This window comes from Antedon bifida, chromosome 7, assembly GCF_963402885.1.
Source record: "Antedon bifida chromosome 7, ecAntBifi1.1, whole genome shotgun sequence".
In the NCBI taxonomy this organism is placed as follows: domain Eukaryota; kingdom Metazoa; phylum Echinodermata; class Crinoidea; order Comatulida; family Antedonidae; genus Antedon; species Antedon bifida.
In genome coordinates, this window is record NC_136232.1 from 13,636,813 (window position 1) to 13,650,994 (window position 14,182).

At 31.8% G+C, this 14,182-nt stretch overlaps 1 protein-coding gene across 2 annotated transcripts in view; it reads left to right on the plus strand.

The window, feature by feature from the left end:
* LOC144848447 (intersectin-1-like) overlaps positions 1-14,182 on the plus strand; it is a 59,361-nt gene that overhangs the window by 8,648 nt on the left and 36,531 nt on the right. The window contains exons 6-27 of one of the 2 annotated variants that reach the window (XM_078705179.1): positions 2,171-2,402; positions 2,601-2,774; positions 3,120-3,370; positions 3,623-3,720; positions 3,978-4,142; positions 4,608-4,757; positions 5,165-5,305; positions 6,110-6,197; positions 6,604-6,743; positions 7,527-7,633; positions 7,838-8,067; positions 8,277-8,315; positions 8,515-8,577; positions 8,730-8,783; positions 9,126-9,182; positions 9,321-9,544; positions 10,327-10,802; positions 11,109-11,232; positions 11,549-11,751; positions 12,487-12,554; positions 13,175-13,405; positions 14,019-14,140. In XM_078705179.1, the coding sequence (XP_078561305.1) occupies positions 2,171-2,402; positions 2,601-2,774; positions 3,120-3,370; positions 3,623-3,720; positions 3,978-4,142; positions 4,608-4,757; positions 5,165-5,305; positions 6,110-6,197; positions 6,604-6,743; positions 7,527-7,633; positions 7,838-8,067; positions 8,277-8,315; positions 8,515-8,577; positions 8,730-8,783; positions 9,126-9,182; positions 9,321-9,544; positions 10,327-10,802; positions 11,109-11,232; positions 11,549-11,751; positions 12,487-12,554; positions 13,175-13,405; positions 14,019-14,140 (3,437 nt within the window). The remainder of the gene's footprint in view (positions 1-2,170; positions 2,403-2,600; positions 2,775-3,119; positions 3,371-3,622; positions 3,721-3,977; positions 4,143-4,607; positions 4,758-5,164; positions 5,306-6,109; positions 6,198-6,603; positions 6,744-7,526; positions 7,634-7,837; positions 8,068-8,276; positions 8,316-8,514; positions 8,578-8,729; positions 8,784-9,125; positions 9,183-9,320; positions 9,545-10,326; positions 10,803-11,108; positions 11,233-11,548; positions 11,752-12,486; positions 12,555-13,174; positions 13,406-14,018; positions 14,141-14,182) is intronic. The other variant, XM_078705180.1, reaches the window with a different exon arrangement.

The window sequence follows — 14,182 nt, forward strand, 5'->3', positions numbered from 1 at the left end:
TGTAAAAGTCATTAAACGAGAAATCAGGAAATGTTATTATTTTAATGCAGCAGGTCATATTTTTAGTTATAGAAACCTGTTTTTCGCAAGAGAACATCTACTCTGAAAACAATCTAGTTTTAATTACACTAATCAAAATAATATGTGGCACATGCAAGCGAAATTGGACATAAGTCGCATTTGTAGAAACAGGCAAAAACATTAAAAGGCTGAAAAATTACATTTTTTTATTTTTACAGAAAATGATAGCTGAAATAATATTTATTTACATTACCTTGGTGTTTTTCTATTTTGAGACAAATAAATAGATACATTTTAACATTTTGTGTAGTATGTTGGTTAAAAAGATGGTGTAAATTATGTATGATTTTCATAAAACCTATCATGTTTTATGCTTAAATTGAAAGTGTTCCATTGAGTTCATTTTAATGAAATTTTGCATAATAATAGAACAATAGTTAATTAAGGAAGGTGCGAAGTTTTATTGAAATAAAACAATTAGAATACCATTTTGCTAAGGCGTAAACTTACACGCCCTGTTTATTTTTTATTTTTTGTCATTTCCTGTTACTTAACTTTAAAAGCATTTTTCTCAAAACACTGATTGTAACAACCAAAACTTTAGACTGAGATATCTCTGGAAGTAGACATGGTATCAAGATATTTTTTTCAGCATTTTAAATCTTGGATTATGTAGTTTCAGTATTTGTGGAAATCTCAATTTTGAAAATTCCGACTTATGTCTGATTTCCCTTGCAGATGCCACATATGTAGGCATTAAAGGACAACTTGACCGAGGACTATAATTTTTCAACACGTATTAGGGATGTACATATGATTTCAGAACAATCGCGAAAGAAAGCAAAAGAAACAATAAAAAAAATCAACTTTTATATTTTTTACGATTTATTTACAGTGTGTTTACTAGAAATTTTCGCGATTTGCCAGATTTTGCCAGAAAACTCATTACGTAAATTTTGCGATGCACCTGTGACTTTGAAATCATATGTACTAAAACATTGAACCAAAACTTGATATCCAAAATGAGTACATGATCATTTCATGTTCAAGTTCAACATACTGTTTGGCAACAATGCCAATAATTTGCCATTGTTTATTTATACCTCTCTGAGAAAGCTATAATAACACACTGTACCAAAATTATAATGCTGTTATAACCTTAATTTAATGGAAAAAATGTACAAATTGAATAGCTTGGTTGTATAAAATACTCAGATTTGAAAGGATTTCAACCTCTTTTCCACAAGAGAACATACAAAAGTAATATAACATACCTACTCTGAAAACAATCTAGTTTACTAATCAAAATAAAATGTATTCATTAATGCTGATTATCATTTTTATTATAATGTACTGAAACATTGAACCAAAACTTACATTTTGGATAGAATTTAATATATAAAATTCATCATTCATTCAATACATTCAACATTGACAATAGTCAAATAATTTAAATTACTGCCATAAGGGATATTCTTGGTTAGTGATCATCATAGTGGATATACAATATGAATCTGTTTTAAATGTGTATAGAGCCTATTTATAGATAATCTGTTTTACAGATGCATTTCCATGGAAATGCAATGATCATTAACATAAAAATTGTATATATTTGAACTAGCATCAACAAAACTTGCATAATGAAATTGTATGTTTCAAAATTGATAGGATTTTGTTTGTGAAAAGAAGATATATATTACTTCCAATTTTTGTATATTCAATACATATAGACTAAATCTGTTGAAGCAGAGTAAAAAATAAATACATATGCAAATATGTTCAAGTAGATTCAGGACAGCCCAATAATCCTTGGTAACAAGTTTACAAAGTTTTCCATAATAGATTACTGTAAATGTGTGAAATTTAAAAAAATGCAGAACTTAAATATTTCCTAAACCAATCATGTTCATAATTTGTTAAAATGATTTTAAGTTTATGTTTCAAATTTTAACAATTTTTTAGACCCTTAAACTAATAAGGCATTCAAATTAGACATACTTAAATGAGCTTTGAATTTATAGATGCAACAAAGTTATGCTTGGTTTGTCCGACAAGTATCATATTTTCATCTCTAAAAATCCTTTAAATGTTTTGCGCGATACACGATGGACCCATGATAAGCTTAACTAAATGCCATTGTTTTTGACAGACATGGGTCCAATGCCAGGTATGGGTATGCAAGGCCTAGGCAACATGCAGCAAGGAATGAACATGTCTAGTGCATCATTTACAGGCTTGCAATCTAGTGGTATGCATATGCCAGGCTCTATCATGCAACCTGGCCCCAAGGCTACTAAGAGTGTACCTATCATGGGTTCACAGATGCCTGTAGGTATGCAGCCAGTAGGAGTTGCACCCATTGTAGGATCACCAGATAGTAGGTATGTAAAAGTTTTTACAGTATCAGTGGCCTTATCCACTAAGCTAAGGAAAACACTTAACCATCATTTTTTTAAAGTTATCTAAAAGAATACCAACAATTAAAATTAAAGAATTATTGGAAAGTCTAGTTTAGAATCAATTAAATTTTCCTGCGCATCTGGTATTGCAAGAGTTATGTTTTGATATTTGTTTCATAGGTCTAGAAGTGGTTCTTTAGGTGCTGATTGGGCGATTCCTCATCCAATGAAACTGAAGTACAAGCAGATGTTTAACCAGAACGATAGACAAAGAAAAGGATTTCTGACTGGTGTTGAAGCAAGAGCAATCCTACAGAAGTCTTTCCTATCGAATGCAGCATTAGCAGAAATATGGTAAGTTGTAGCAAGACAATCTAACAACAGGATACTGAGCTCCGGAGATCAAAGTGATGCAACACGATCAGTTTCACGCTCCTTATTAGGCACCACGCGCCACTGATAATATGTGCATAGTACAGTACTGTTGGTATTTGTTGCAGCCAGACACAAGATCAAAGGACTACGAGTTAATATCTTGGCAAGGCGAGCTCAGTGCCCTGTTGTTAGTTTGCCTTGGTTGTAGCATGAGTATAAATTTACTTGTCTATGGCCCCATTTTTTACACTTACAATTGGGCCCTGAAAAACCTTCTTTCGATTGTAATTATTATAATTTAGAACTCTATATTTTCTTTTCTAGGGGATTATCTGACATTGACAATGATGGAAAGCTTACCTCAGAAGAGTTCTGTCTTGCTATGCATCTAGTCGATGTTGCCAAATCAGGCCAACCCTTGCCCAAAATCTTACCCCAAGAACTCATTCCTCCATCGTACAGACGAGGCATGCCTCCTATAGGCAATGCTGTTGGTGCTCCTCCGCCACTTTCACCAACTATTGTCAAGCAGGGCAGTGTAGAATCAGATGCCATGGACGATAAACCAAAAATTTGTAAGTGGTATTTATTTTACTTTCATACTTTTCTAATCTAATTTCTTTTGTATTTCACTCTGTTTTGATTTTAAGTAAAGAAAGCAGGTATCTGTATATTGTGATAAAGTGTCAACAGTGCATTTACCTGAGTATTGTTATTCTTTTAATGTTGAATTCTTCTGTAAATTCTGCTTGTATGTATTTTGATTTTAAATAGAATTATCTGAATAACTTTGAATTATTAGCACCATGTTGTTATTGCGTTATTAGTTAGTTTAGAAGAGAAAAAGAAACTAAACTTTGATCGAGGACAAATGGAACTTGAACGACGAAGAGCAATGCTGCAGGAAGAACAGAAGAAAGAAAGAGTAAGTTTGTAAATTAGTTGAAAGAAACCATAAAGAATATTAATATTATATTTTTATTCAATTTATTCACGCAAAAACAAAGCCTCAAGCCAGTAAACAGAGATGTATGATATAAAATAATGTCTCTGATTTTATGTTGTCAGTTTATTCATTTGTTCAGTTTTGTCATTGGGTACAAAAGTTAGTGACAAAGTCGCATTGTAAACATAGATTAGGATAGATAGGTTTATACATTAACAATTACGTTTTCTTTATAGGATCGACAAGAGTACTTAGAAAAACAGGAGCATGAAAGAAAGGAAAGAATAAGAATGGAACAAGAGAGGAGAAGACAAATGGAATTAGAGAAACAACTTGCAAGGCAAAGAGAAATAGAAGCAGAACAAGAAGAACAAAGGAGAAAAATAATGGAGCAGAGAGAGGTTTGTGGATACTTGTTTATCACCGTCATCAGAAGATTATTTACATATTTACTGTGTACTCAGTATATTTCATTTTATAAATATTTTCCAATGTCCATGTTTCATTGTATTTTAGTACTTCAGACTATGTTTTATAACCCTTTGTTGGTATTATTTTTTTTACTATGCTTTTTTGCCCATCTGTTTTCTATCTCACATCATCAGTATATACCATAAGATGCTATTATTTTAATATTCAATTTAAGTTTTCAAATATAATATTTCATCTTTTGAAGGGTTAGTGCTACCCGAAAGCTCTGCAATTTCTTTCTGGCTGTTTTACTTTATCGTTTTGATTTAGCATTTTGCTGATTTTATTTGTATCTCCATTGATCCAGCCACTGATACCCACAGCAAATGACAATAAATAGTATCGTATCGTATTCTTTAATTAAACTAATACAATTATTATTATTATATCTGTAGGCTGCTAGAAGGGAGATGGAGAGACAGAGACAACTTGAACTAATAAAAAATAAAAAACAGGAGTTGGATTCTATCAGAATGAGAGAGCAAGAAGAAATTAGACATTTAAAGGGAAAGGCAAAAACACTACAATGCGAATTGGGAACATTGGTAAGTCGCTCATAATATCATCATTGTAATGTTCTTTATCTAAAAGAATTCAGCTTTAGGCTGCCTTCTAAGATTTTAATTGTATGAAATAAACATATCTTGAAATATAATAATCACCATTAGCTGAAAAAATTCCATTGCCATTAGTAAAATTATCACTGTATCATCGTCAATGTCATTATCATCATTATCGTCATAAGATTATCAAAATCAATCACTATTGATCATTAGATATTAATTGATATTTTTTCTTAAATTGTTTTCTCTTTGTTACATATGCTTCTTCAACATCAAGTCGACATTTATTAAACCCTTCCATCGATTTTGAATGAAGAATAAAGAAGCAATATATTTTCATTGTTGTTTTCTTATTAAAATTTATGTAATGCTAGCAATTTTTTTTTTAGGAAGATAAAAAGAATGAATTAAATAGGTTGTTAGAAGAAAGTAAGAATAGTGTAACTGGCCAGCATACATCAATCATTCTGATGTCACAGAGTAGAGATGTCAAAGTTTCTGATATAGATAGGCTACAGCAGGAAATTCAGGTGAGACATTCAATGTAAATGGAATGATATACAAATAATGTTTATGAGTTGGATGGTGAGAATATTTTACGATTTAAAAAATTGACTGCTCTATTCTCAACAAGACAGAGGCGAGTGGAAAATAGAGCAGTCAATTTTTCACACACTTTTATTCAATTTATCCATCGTAAATCATTGATAAATGCTAGACCGGGAAGCTAGGCCATCAATTCCTGAACTTTAGACGCAGAGTAGAACAGTTATAGATGGCACGCACAATTAGAACTTGATTAGTCAACAACGTCACATGGCTGAAATTCTCAACATTTGAACGTGCATTAGAGCGTGTTAATTATCGCCATTAGATATCACTTTTCCGCTTCCAAATGACATGATTTGTAATTAACCAATCAGATTGCAAGAATACTATCAGGAGTAGCAGAATATAACAGTTTTTTAGCTGTACATACATTTTCAGTGGTTTGCCTATTCAAATAAATGTTATATTATTTGTAATCAAATCTATTAAATACTAAAAGCTGCCAAATACCATCATCCTCAATCTAATCCCATCCAAAGTTGTAGTTTCCTCACCACAAGCTGCATAGAATTGAGTCATGTTGAATGTATAATCAACAAATAAGTCGGCCTCTTTGCAATTTCTGTTTCGATTTTTCAAAAATAAATATAACCCATACTCTGGTAGCTTCCCATCAACCTAACCGTCTGGGAAGTCGATAAAATCTACTGTTAAATACAGTGAGGTATGCTTGGCACAAAAATCTTTCAATTATAAGAATTGATTATATTATGCTATTTTTTAAGGAAATTCGAAATCGAAAGCAGTTAGCAGATAAAGAGAAAGACCAAGTACACAGTTCTTCCAAGCAACCTATTAGAGAGAGTGGTATATGTAAGTGTCATCAAAACTATCATGGTACAAATTTAAAACAAATTGAGGTCATTACAGTTTTATTTTCATTATCATACAGCAGAACCCATCCTTTGGGACACCCCTATACAGGGGACAGCTCTGTTATGAGGACACTTTCTAATAAACTGATGGAGAGGCAATAATTATAGTACTACATTATTACTAACCCCTATTCAGGGGACATCTCTTTGTTGGATCCTAATGGTTTCCTTTAATAGGGATTCTACTGTATTTTTTAAATGTTTGTCAATGGTTTTAAATGCAAGTATTATAGATGTGACCTAACATAATGTCATGGATCTGAGCAAATACTGACAGCAAGTTTATTTCAAATGAATGCAAACTCTTGATATATAATTGTTTTTTTATTTGTTGTTTTTTTTAGCTGACACACACGCAACAGTGATGCATAGCCTAAATAACAAGAAATCTACTTTAGAAAAATTAAAAGTGAACGTGAAGCAAGTAGAGAAAGATACAGCTACAACATTGGAAACTATTGATCATACAAATAAATCATTAAAAGTAAGTCATCCTTGATTTACATCTCATAAAATAAGAATACTCAAAACAATAAATGATAAAAGGCACAGTTGGCTTAGCGATTCCACTTTTCTCCTGTTATCTCCAGCAGTCAATAATGCATCAGCCGTATGTTTATTAGCAATGGTTTGTTACCTTTCAGAAAAAAAGATTTTAGAAAATCTATTATGGTTTTTCACTAATTGAATTAACCACTCTAATAATTTTTGGTTATGTGCATTATGAGAAATGCCTTTTATGGCTTAGCAATGGATGAAAACTGGGGATGTTTACTCAAAATGTTTTAATGTATTACCAGTCTGTGTTCCATGAGGTGTTGTTTTTATTTTCTTATTGTCTTTTTGTATATTTGATAAAGAGCTTTTTATATCTAGTATTTATATGTATATGTACATTAAATAATGAATTATGGACATTATCTATGACAGGGGGTCTGTGAACTAGTATACCAGAGTAACCCGATTTACTAGGTTTTTAAGATGTACAACTGCAAATTTGGTACGCTATAAAATAAACAGTTTATAGATCTTATTATAACACAAGAACAATAGCAATTTAACTATATTGATAAGTTGGGTGCGTGGATATCCACTCTGAATACATTCCTGACCAGATATAAGAATACTTGATTTGAGAACTTGAATTTGTACTTACTTCCGGGGAAGAGAAATAGAAACTAGAAATAACAAGTATTTTTTATTTTTTGTTGAAGAAAAAGCTTACTATTCTTAACTAATCACATTTCCAATGATGCTCTCTTTTTAGGAACTTCAGGCTCAGCTAACCAAAGAACAATCTGAGTTAGAAAATCTACGACGAAATTACAATATCAGGGTAGATGCTGCAAAGCAAATAGAAAAAACCAGAAAACGGTGAGTTTTATTACCCATTTGATTTTTTGGTTTTATTATGTTCAGAAATTCCTGGTTTTATCAAGTTTATCAATAATATTCAAATTTTTCTTTTTTATTCTAGTTTTTGTTTCACTTAAAATGGACAAACTATTGTTAAATGATTTTGAGTTTATGTTATTAAACATCTTAATAAATTACATAATTCTTCTTGTTGTTTTACAGAGATGGTGAAATGGCTGCACAGGCTGAGAGAAAGCGAAGAGAAGAAGAGGATAGAAAGGATAGAGAGAAAGCAGAGCAAGAGAGGCGGAAAAAAGAAGAACAAGAAAAGAATGATAAATTAGAAGCAATTAGGAAATTACAAGAAGTAGACAAACAAAAGAAAGAAATGGAATTAAAATTGCAGAATACATTGCCACAAAAGAGCAATTTTGACTCATTTGCTAATTTTGGTGAGTCCCAGTCAGAATTTATGAAATCATATCCAAACAAGATAGGGTGGAATATTTGTTTAGGGAAATTTATTTTTCGCCTTTAAACAACAAAATAGTAGTACTGTAGAACCTAAATAATAAATGTGTTCATATCAGAATGTTATTTTCTGGCATATTATAGTGCCTGACATCACTGGTTATATCATTTTTATATTTTATTTTTACAGATGCTTTTGGAAAAGATCCATTTTCAGATACACAACAAGGTATGTTTAAAAGCATAATCAATAGGCTGTTAGTATTATACCTATAAATAAAACATTTTAAGAAAGTATCTTGATAATTTTAATGTTATCGTTCAACTAAAAAAAAAATAAGTCAACAAACTAAGTATATATTTGATCCTTAATTTTAATTAAAATTTAAAAAAAGTTTTAAAATTCTTATTACATTTTTTTTTTGTAGATGTTTCAACCAAGTCTCAAAATTCAACAAATTCAAATGATCCATTTGCGAATGTCTTTGGAGGTAGTTATTATATGAAAGCAATCTTTCAACTCAAAATATATTCTCGCCATACAAAGCATAAACATTTTGTTTTGAACATTTGTTTGATAATGATGAATGAATGAACAAATTAAATCTATAGTATCTTTACAATCCATTTTTTATTTTAATAGATCAGTCGATGTTCAGTAAAGAATCAAACAATGACGCATTCTCTGCTTTTGGTGGTAAGCAAATTCATTTTTGATAACATTTTTTGTCCAGTATTTCAAAATTGAAAGTAGGTAATCAAGTAGAGTAGTTGAATTCTCAATATATGTAATATAAAATCCACAATTATTTCAAATAGAATACCCCAATAGCCCCAGGGAATAACAACCCTGTGTTGGTCTGGACCTTCATGAATAAATCAAGGTGAAATTGAAAGCTTTTTAGTCTTACAAAATAATTGATATACTATTTACGGATGTTAAGAATGTGTTTTTAATAGTATTTATAGTTTTTTAGTCTTATAAAATAGTTGGTATACTATTTAATGGTGTTAAGAATGTTTTTAATTTTATTTATAGGTAAGCAGTCATCAACCAAAACTGACAACAAATCAGAGGGATTCGCAAATTTTTCTGGTAAGTTTTTTGTGTTGACAAGCATTGTCTAGTAATTTAATCTGGTCTATCGTCCATTATTTTGGCTTGTCTACTCCCATTGTTTGGCCATTTTTTTTTTAATGCAAAAAAATTCTCATTAGAATATTTTTTTTTTAGATTTCAGTTCGTCAAACTTTGATTTTGGGAAAAATGAAAAGGTGGCAAAAACTAAACCTATTCCAGCAGCTAGGACATCACCAATCAAGTCACCAACTACTTCAGCATCGCCAAAGATTTCAGAAGACAAGCCTAGTTCGGAATACTCCCGATATAAGGCACTATTCCTGTTTGGTGGTGAGAACACTGAAGACTTGGAGATGAAACCGGGTGATATTATATTGGTAAGAACATTGTTGTTAGTTACTAACATGTTTCAAAGGTTTGCCAGTGTAGAACAATAGGGACTTTACGAAACACACCGGTTAGGGGAGGAAGACGAATGTCATGTGTTCGATAGAGCGTAAAATCATATACAGTCAACATAGCCGTTTTGTTAGTTATGCACCCTGCGCGAAGACGACGACCAGCTGTATCTCTCCGATCTCTCCCTTTGTGGCGCAGGGCCCTTCTGAATCGCTTGGCTCTGGTGATACAGCATAGGCCTAGCCTTCCTAGCTAGGGGCCTCACATTCAAACGCCTCTTTTAACACAGCCATTTTAACCCAATAAAAATGTTATTTCATTTAAATTCCACGTTTAAGTGTAATTTGAACTGTATATTTAAGCTTATATATACATTATTTCTAGTCATTCTCCGTAAACGGGAAAATGACAACTTTATCGTCCTCAAAAAGTTTAACACTTTGTTAAAGCTCATGCATAAATTATTCATGAGCACCGTCCTGTGGCTTCCCGTCGTGTTTCGTAAAGTCCCTAATGTTCTAACTAGTTGACAGAAGTTGACCATGCACCTAGTGTACTAAAGTTTGTGAACTTGGCAAATCATTTCAAAAGTTCAAGTTTTGTAATGTAGACCACAAAAACCATTGTGACCGTTTTTGTTAAGTATTCTAGAGCACATTAAACTTGGCTATGTGGTTAAGTTATTCAAGTTTTATATTATTTTTGTTTTTTTAAATAGTATTAAATAGTATAAAATAATATTATATCATGTTCCTCACAGGTTGCAAAAGATCAGGCAGCAGAACCAGGTTGGCTTGGAGGAGAAATTGATGGCAGAAGCGGTTGGTTCCCAGAAAATTATGCAGAGAAACTACCATCAGGCACAGTAACGCCAGAACCAACAGTCTCAACGACATCATCTGTAAAATCTATTGCGCAATCCTTCCAAAATGCGTTTTCATCTTCCAACAGCACATCAAATACTTTTGCAGCTGATAGCAATTTTGGAGACAGTAAATTTGGAAGTGATAGCCATTTTGGAGGCGATGCATTTGGAAGTGATAACTTTGGAAGCAGTAGTAAATTTGGAAAAGATTCTAATTTTGGAACCGACAGTAAATTTGCTGATAATAGTAACTTTGGAGATAATAGTAACTTTGGAGACAATGATAAATTGAGTAACGATAACAACTTTGGGGATAGCACTGATGGTGCTTGGGCTAGCTTTGGTGACCAGTCTCAACCAGTGCAAGAAAGGTGAGACTGAATTCAAATATGGTTTTTAATTTGATATAAAGCCGTATTTCATCTTGCTTTCTTTGTAAATGTAAAGGAATAACCTGCGACTTGCAGCCTACTGGGCTGCATTGTGTGGACGACACATACCACAACTTTCTACTCCCCTATGGGACCCTTCCTATGTACATGCATATGCATGATAAAAAAAAAACCACTAAACTAAACAATTATGATGAATATAGGCACTTATGCCTGTGTACAAAGCATAGTTAACATTTTAAATAGAAACTGAAGATTTAATACAATATATTTATTTGTTTGCAGCATTTATGATACTTTGCAAGGTGCTCCTAAACCCATAGATAAATCAAAACAGACTGCTTTAGTAGCTCCAATGAGCTCATCACCTTTCAAACAAGTTGTACCATCGGAAACAACACCAACGGAGGTAAGAATTATTGTTATATTTGATTTATTTAGTATCATATACAATAAAAAAGAATTTTATTGACATTTTATAAAGAATATTACGTGTACCATTAACATTGACACTCCATTGCAATATTGGGGATGATATTCTCTCAATATTTATTTGTTTTATATATAAAATAAAACAGCTTAAAATTTAATTCACTATTTTTATAATAATATTTTTAAAACAATAGTAATACTGTAAAACATAGTTATGCAATGTGGCTATATTTTGTTGCCATATTGATTATTTATTGTACTACTAATTTACAATTATGTTGCTATCGATGTAGATTCAAACCATGAATTCAGACGCATTATACGCGCAAGCAGTTTTTGTATGGAAGGCCAAGACTGACAATCATCTATCATTTGAGAAGGGTGACATCATTAAGGTCATAGAGCAACAGGATATGTGGTGGTATGGTAATGTGAATGGTCAAGAAGGCTGGTTTCCAAAATCTAATGTCAAGTTAATTGCTGCACCAAATAAAACGTAAATACCATACCTGACCTATTAGTCACAATTCAAATGAACTACCCTATTTATTCAAATAAATGCTCTGCTTTGAATACAGCTCCCCTTGAATAAGTGCCACCTAGAACACCGTCCTTGTTTAGTTTATCCCTCTAAAAAAATGTTGAGGTTTAATGTTATAAGACTGTTTAAAGTTGTTATTTTATTTGATGTTTTTATCCGTGTCTATTTTAATTGTTGTTATTATTTTATATATTTGTTCACTCATAAGCCAGAATTACCTGGTCTTGTAATTTAAACAAGAGTGTGATTAAATAAATCCATACAAAATATTAAATACAGTAATAAATCCCAATATTTTTTAATGATATATCAACATATCAAATGGTCGACAGCTGCCATATTGTCTGATTCCCCTTTCTATGAGAAAACTTTTTTTTAACTGGGATAAATTGCGAAATAAAAAGTTGCAGAATACTAATCTAGTATTATCACGAGTAAATGTAGTAGGCTTTGTAATACCACATAGACGAATAACATAAACTAGACCTACGGTTAATTTGCATTAACCACATTGTACCACTATCCTCAGTCATTGACTCCGTTCCTCAAATAATCTGACTGAAAACCTTGTTATTGGTTTAATACAGCAAATTGAGAGTGAAATGTAAACAAAGACAAAATGAGTACAGTAGTTACGATTACCATTAAGAATGTTAATAATTGTATAAATCGTATTTATATATTTTGCAGAAAAACGAATGCTCCAGAAATAAATGTTGATAAGATAGCAACAGAAGTAACGCCAACCACTGAAGTTGGTTAGTACAATGTATAAATCAATTTCTCCATTTTCATTAAGGGAAATTACATTACTTGTATTAAAAATACAAAATAGAGCTCCAAATAATACAGGTCTCAAACAAGTTTCAAAATGGATCTATTTAATAATATATAAATAATGAATGTTTATAGTGAGATGATGGTAAGAATACTTTATGAGTTGAAAGATTGACTGCTGTATTTTGAATGAGGTGGAAGCGATTTGAAAATAGAGCAGTCAATTTGATGATGGCAATTGAATGAAATATTCTCTCCACTCAACAAATACAAAACATTTATTAATTGTTTCATAAACATTCCTACTTTTATTCAATTTTTCCATCGTAAATGATTGACAAATGCTAGGACAGAAAGGTAGTCTATTAAAAAGGCAGTTTCAACTCCAACTTTGGATACACAAAAGTTGATTTTTCGAACGAGATCAGTCAACAAAAATGTTTACAAAAAGCTGCATAAGAGTGCGTTAATTATCACCATTAGATATCACTTTTCCGTTAGTTAGAGTTAATTCCAAATGACTTGTGATGTGTAATTAACCAATCAAATTGCAAGAATGGTGTGACAGGTGTTATTTTTATTGATTTATTATCATTTGTAGAGTATGTGACACTCTATACATTTTCTTCTGAGGAACCTGGTGATCTTCATTTTGAAGCGAATGAAATTATTTATGTTACGAGTACTGAGGGTGAGTGGTGGACCGGTAGAATAGGACAGCAGACAGGTACATTCCCATCAAACTACGTTCAGAAGGTAGAGGGCGGTAAGCAAAAACTGACATTGTCAATGCCTGATTTCAGTGCAAAAGGAGGAACGTTACCAAAGAAAGGCATGTTGCATTCATATTCCTAATAATATGTTTTGATTAGATTTTAACATTTAATTGCATCTTGCATATGATAAAGATCGCATTGTGTATTTTTCTTTTTTTTGTTAATCCAACACGCATCAACTGCAAGTACATGACTTGTCTGGAAAATATAGAAACATTAAAAAATAATGAATGTTTATGAGTTGAATGGTGCAAATATTTCATGAACTGTTCTATTTCATGAATCATCAAATATTCACCATATTCAACAAATACAAAACATTTACTATTTTTTAAACTAATTTATTTAATCCACCATGTCCATCCTAACGTCAAAGGCTAGGCCATTCAAAAAAGCAGATCTCTTATTTTTATGTAAAACAGTTATAGAGGCTGCACACTACAGCTTTTGAATTGCCAACAATTACCAGCCTCTTGAGGCACAACATTAAAGAAAAAATTGTCATTTGAACGTTCAATAGAACTTTCACTGTACAAATAATGAATGGCACATACAGTATAAAGAATTCAACCAGACACTCAAGTGTGTTATAAAATTTATAATAAATTACTTTCTGGAAGTTTGTAAACAAAAGATAATCAACAATACAACTTTGTGATTGTTGTGTAGAAATTGCAAGAGTTATAGCAGCATACCAGGGTACTGGACCTGAGCAGCTTACGCTTGGTGTTGGTCAAATGATACAGATACGTAAGAAGAATGCAAGTGGCTGGTGGGAAGGTGAACAACAGGTAAGCTTGTTCATCTGTTTACTACTAAAGGCCAATTTACAC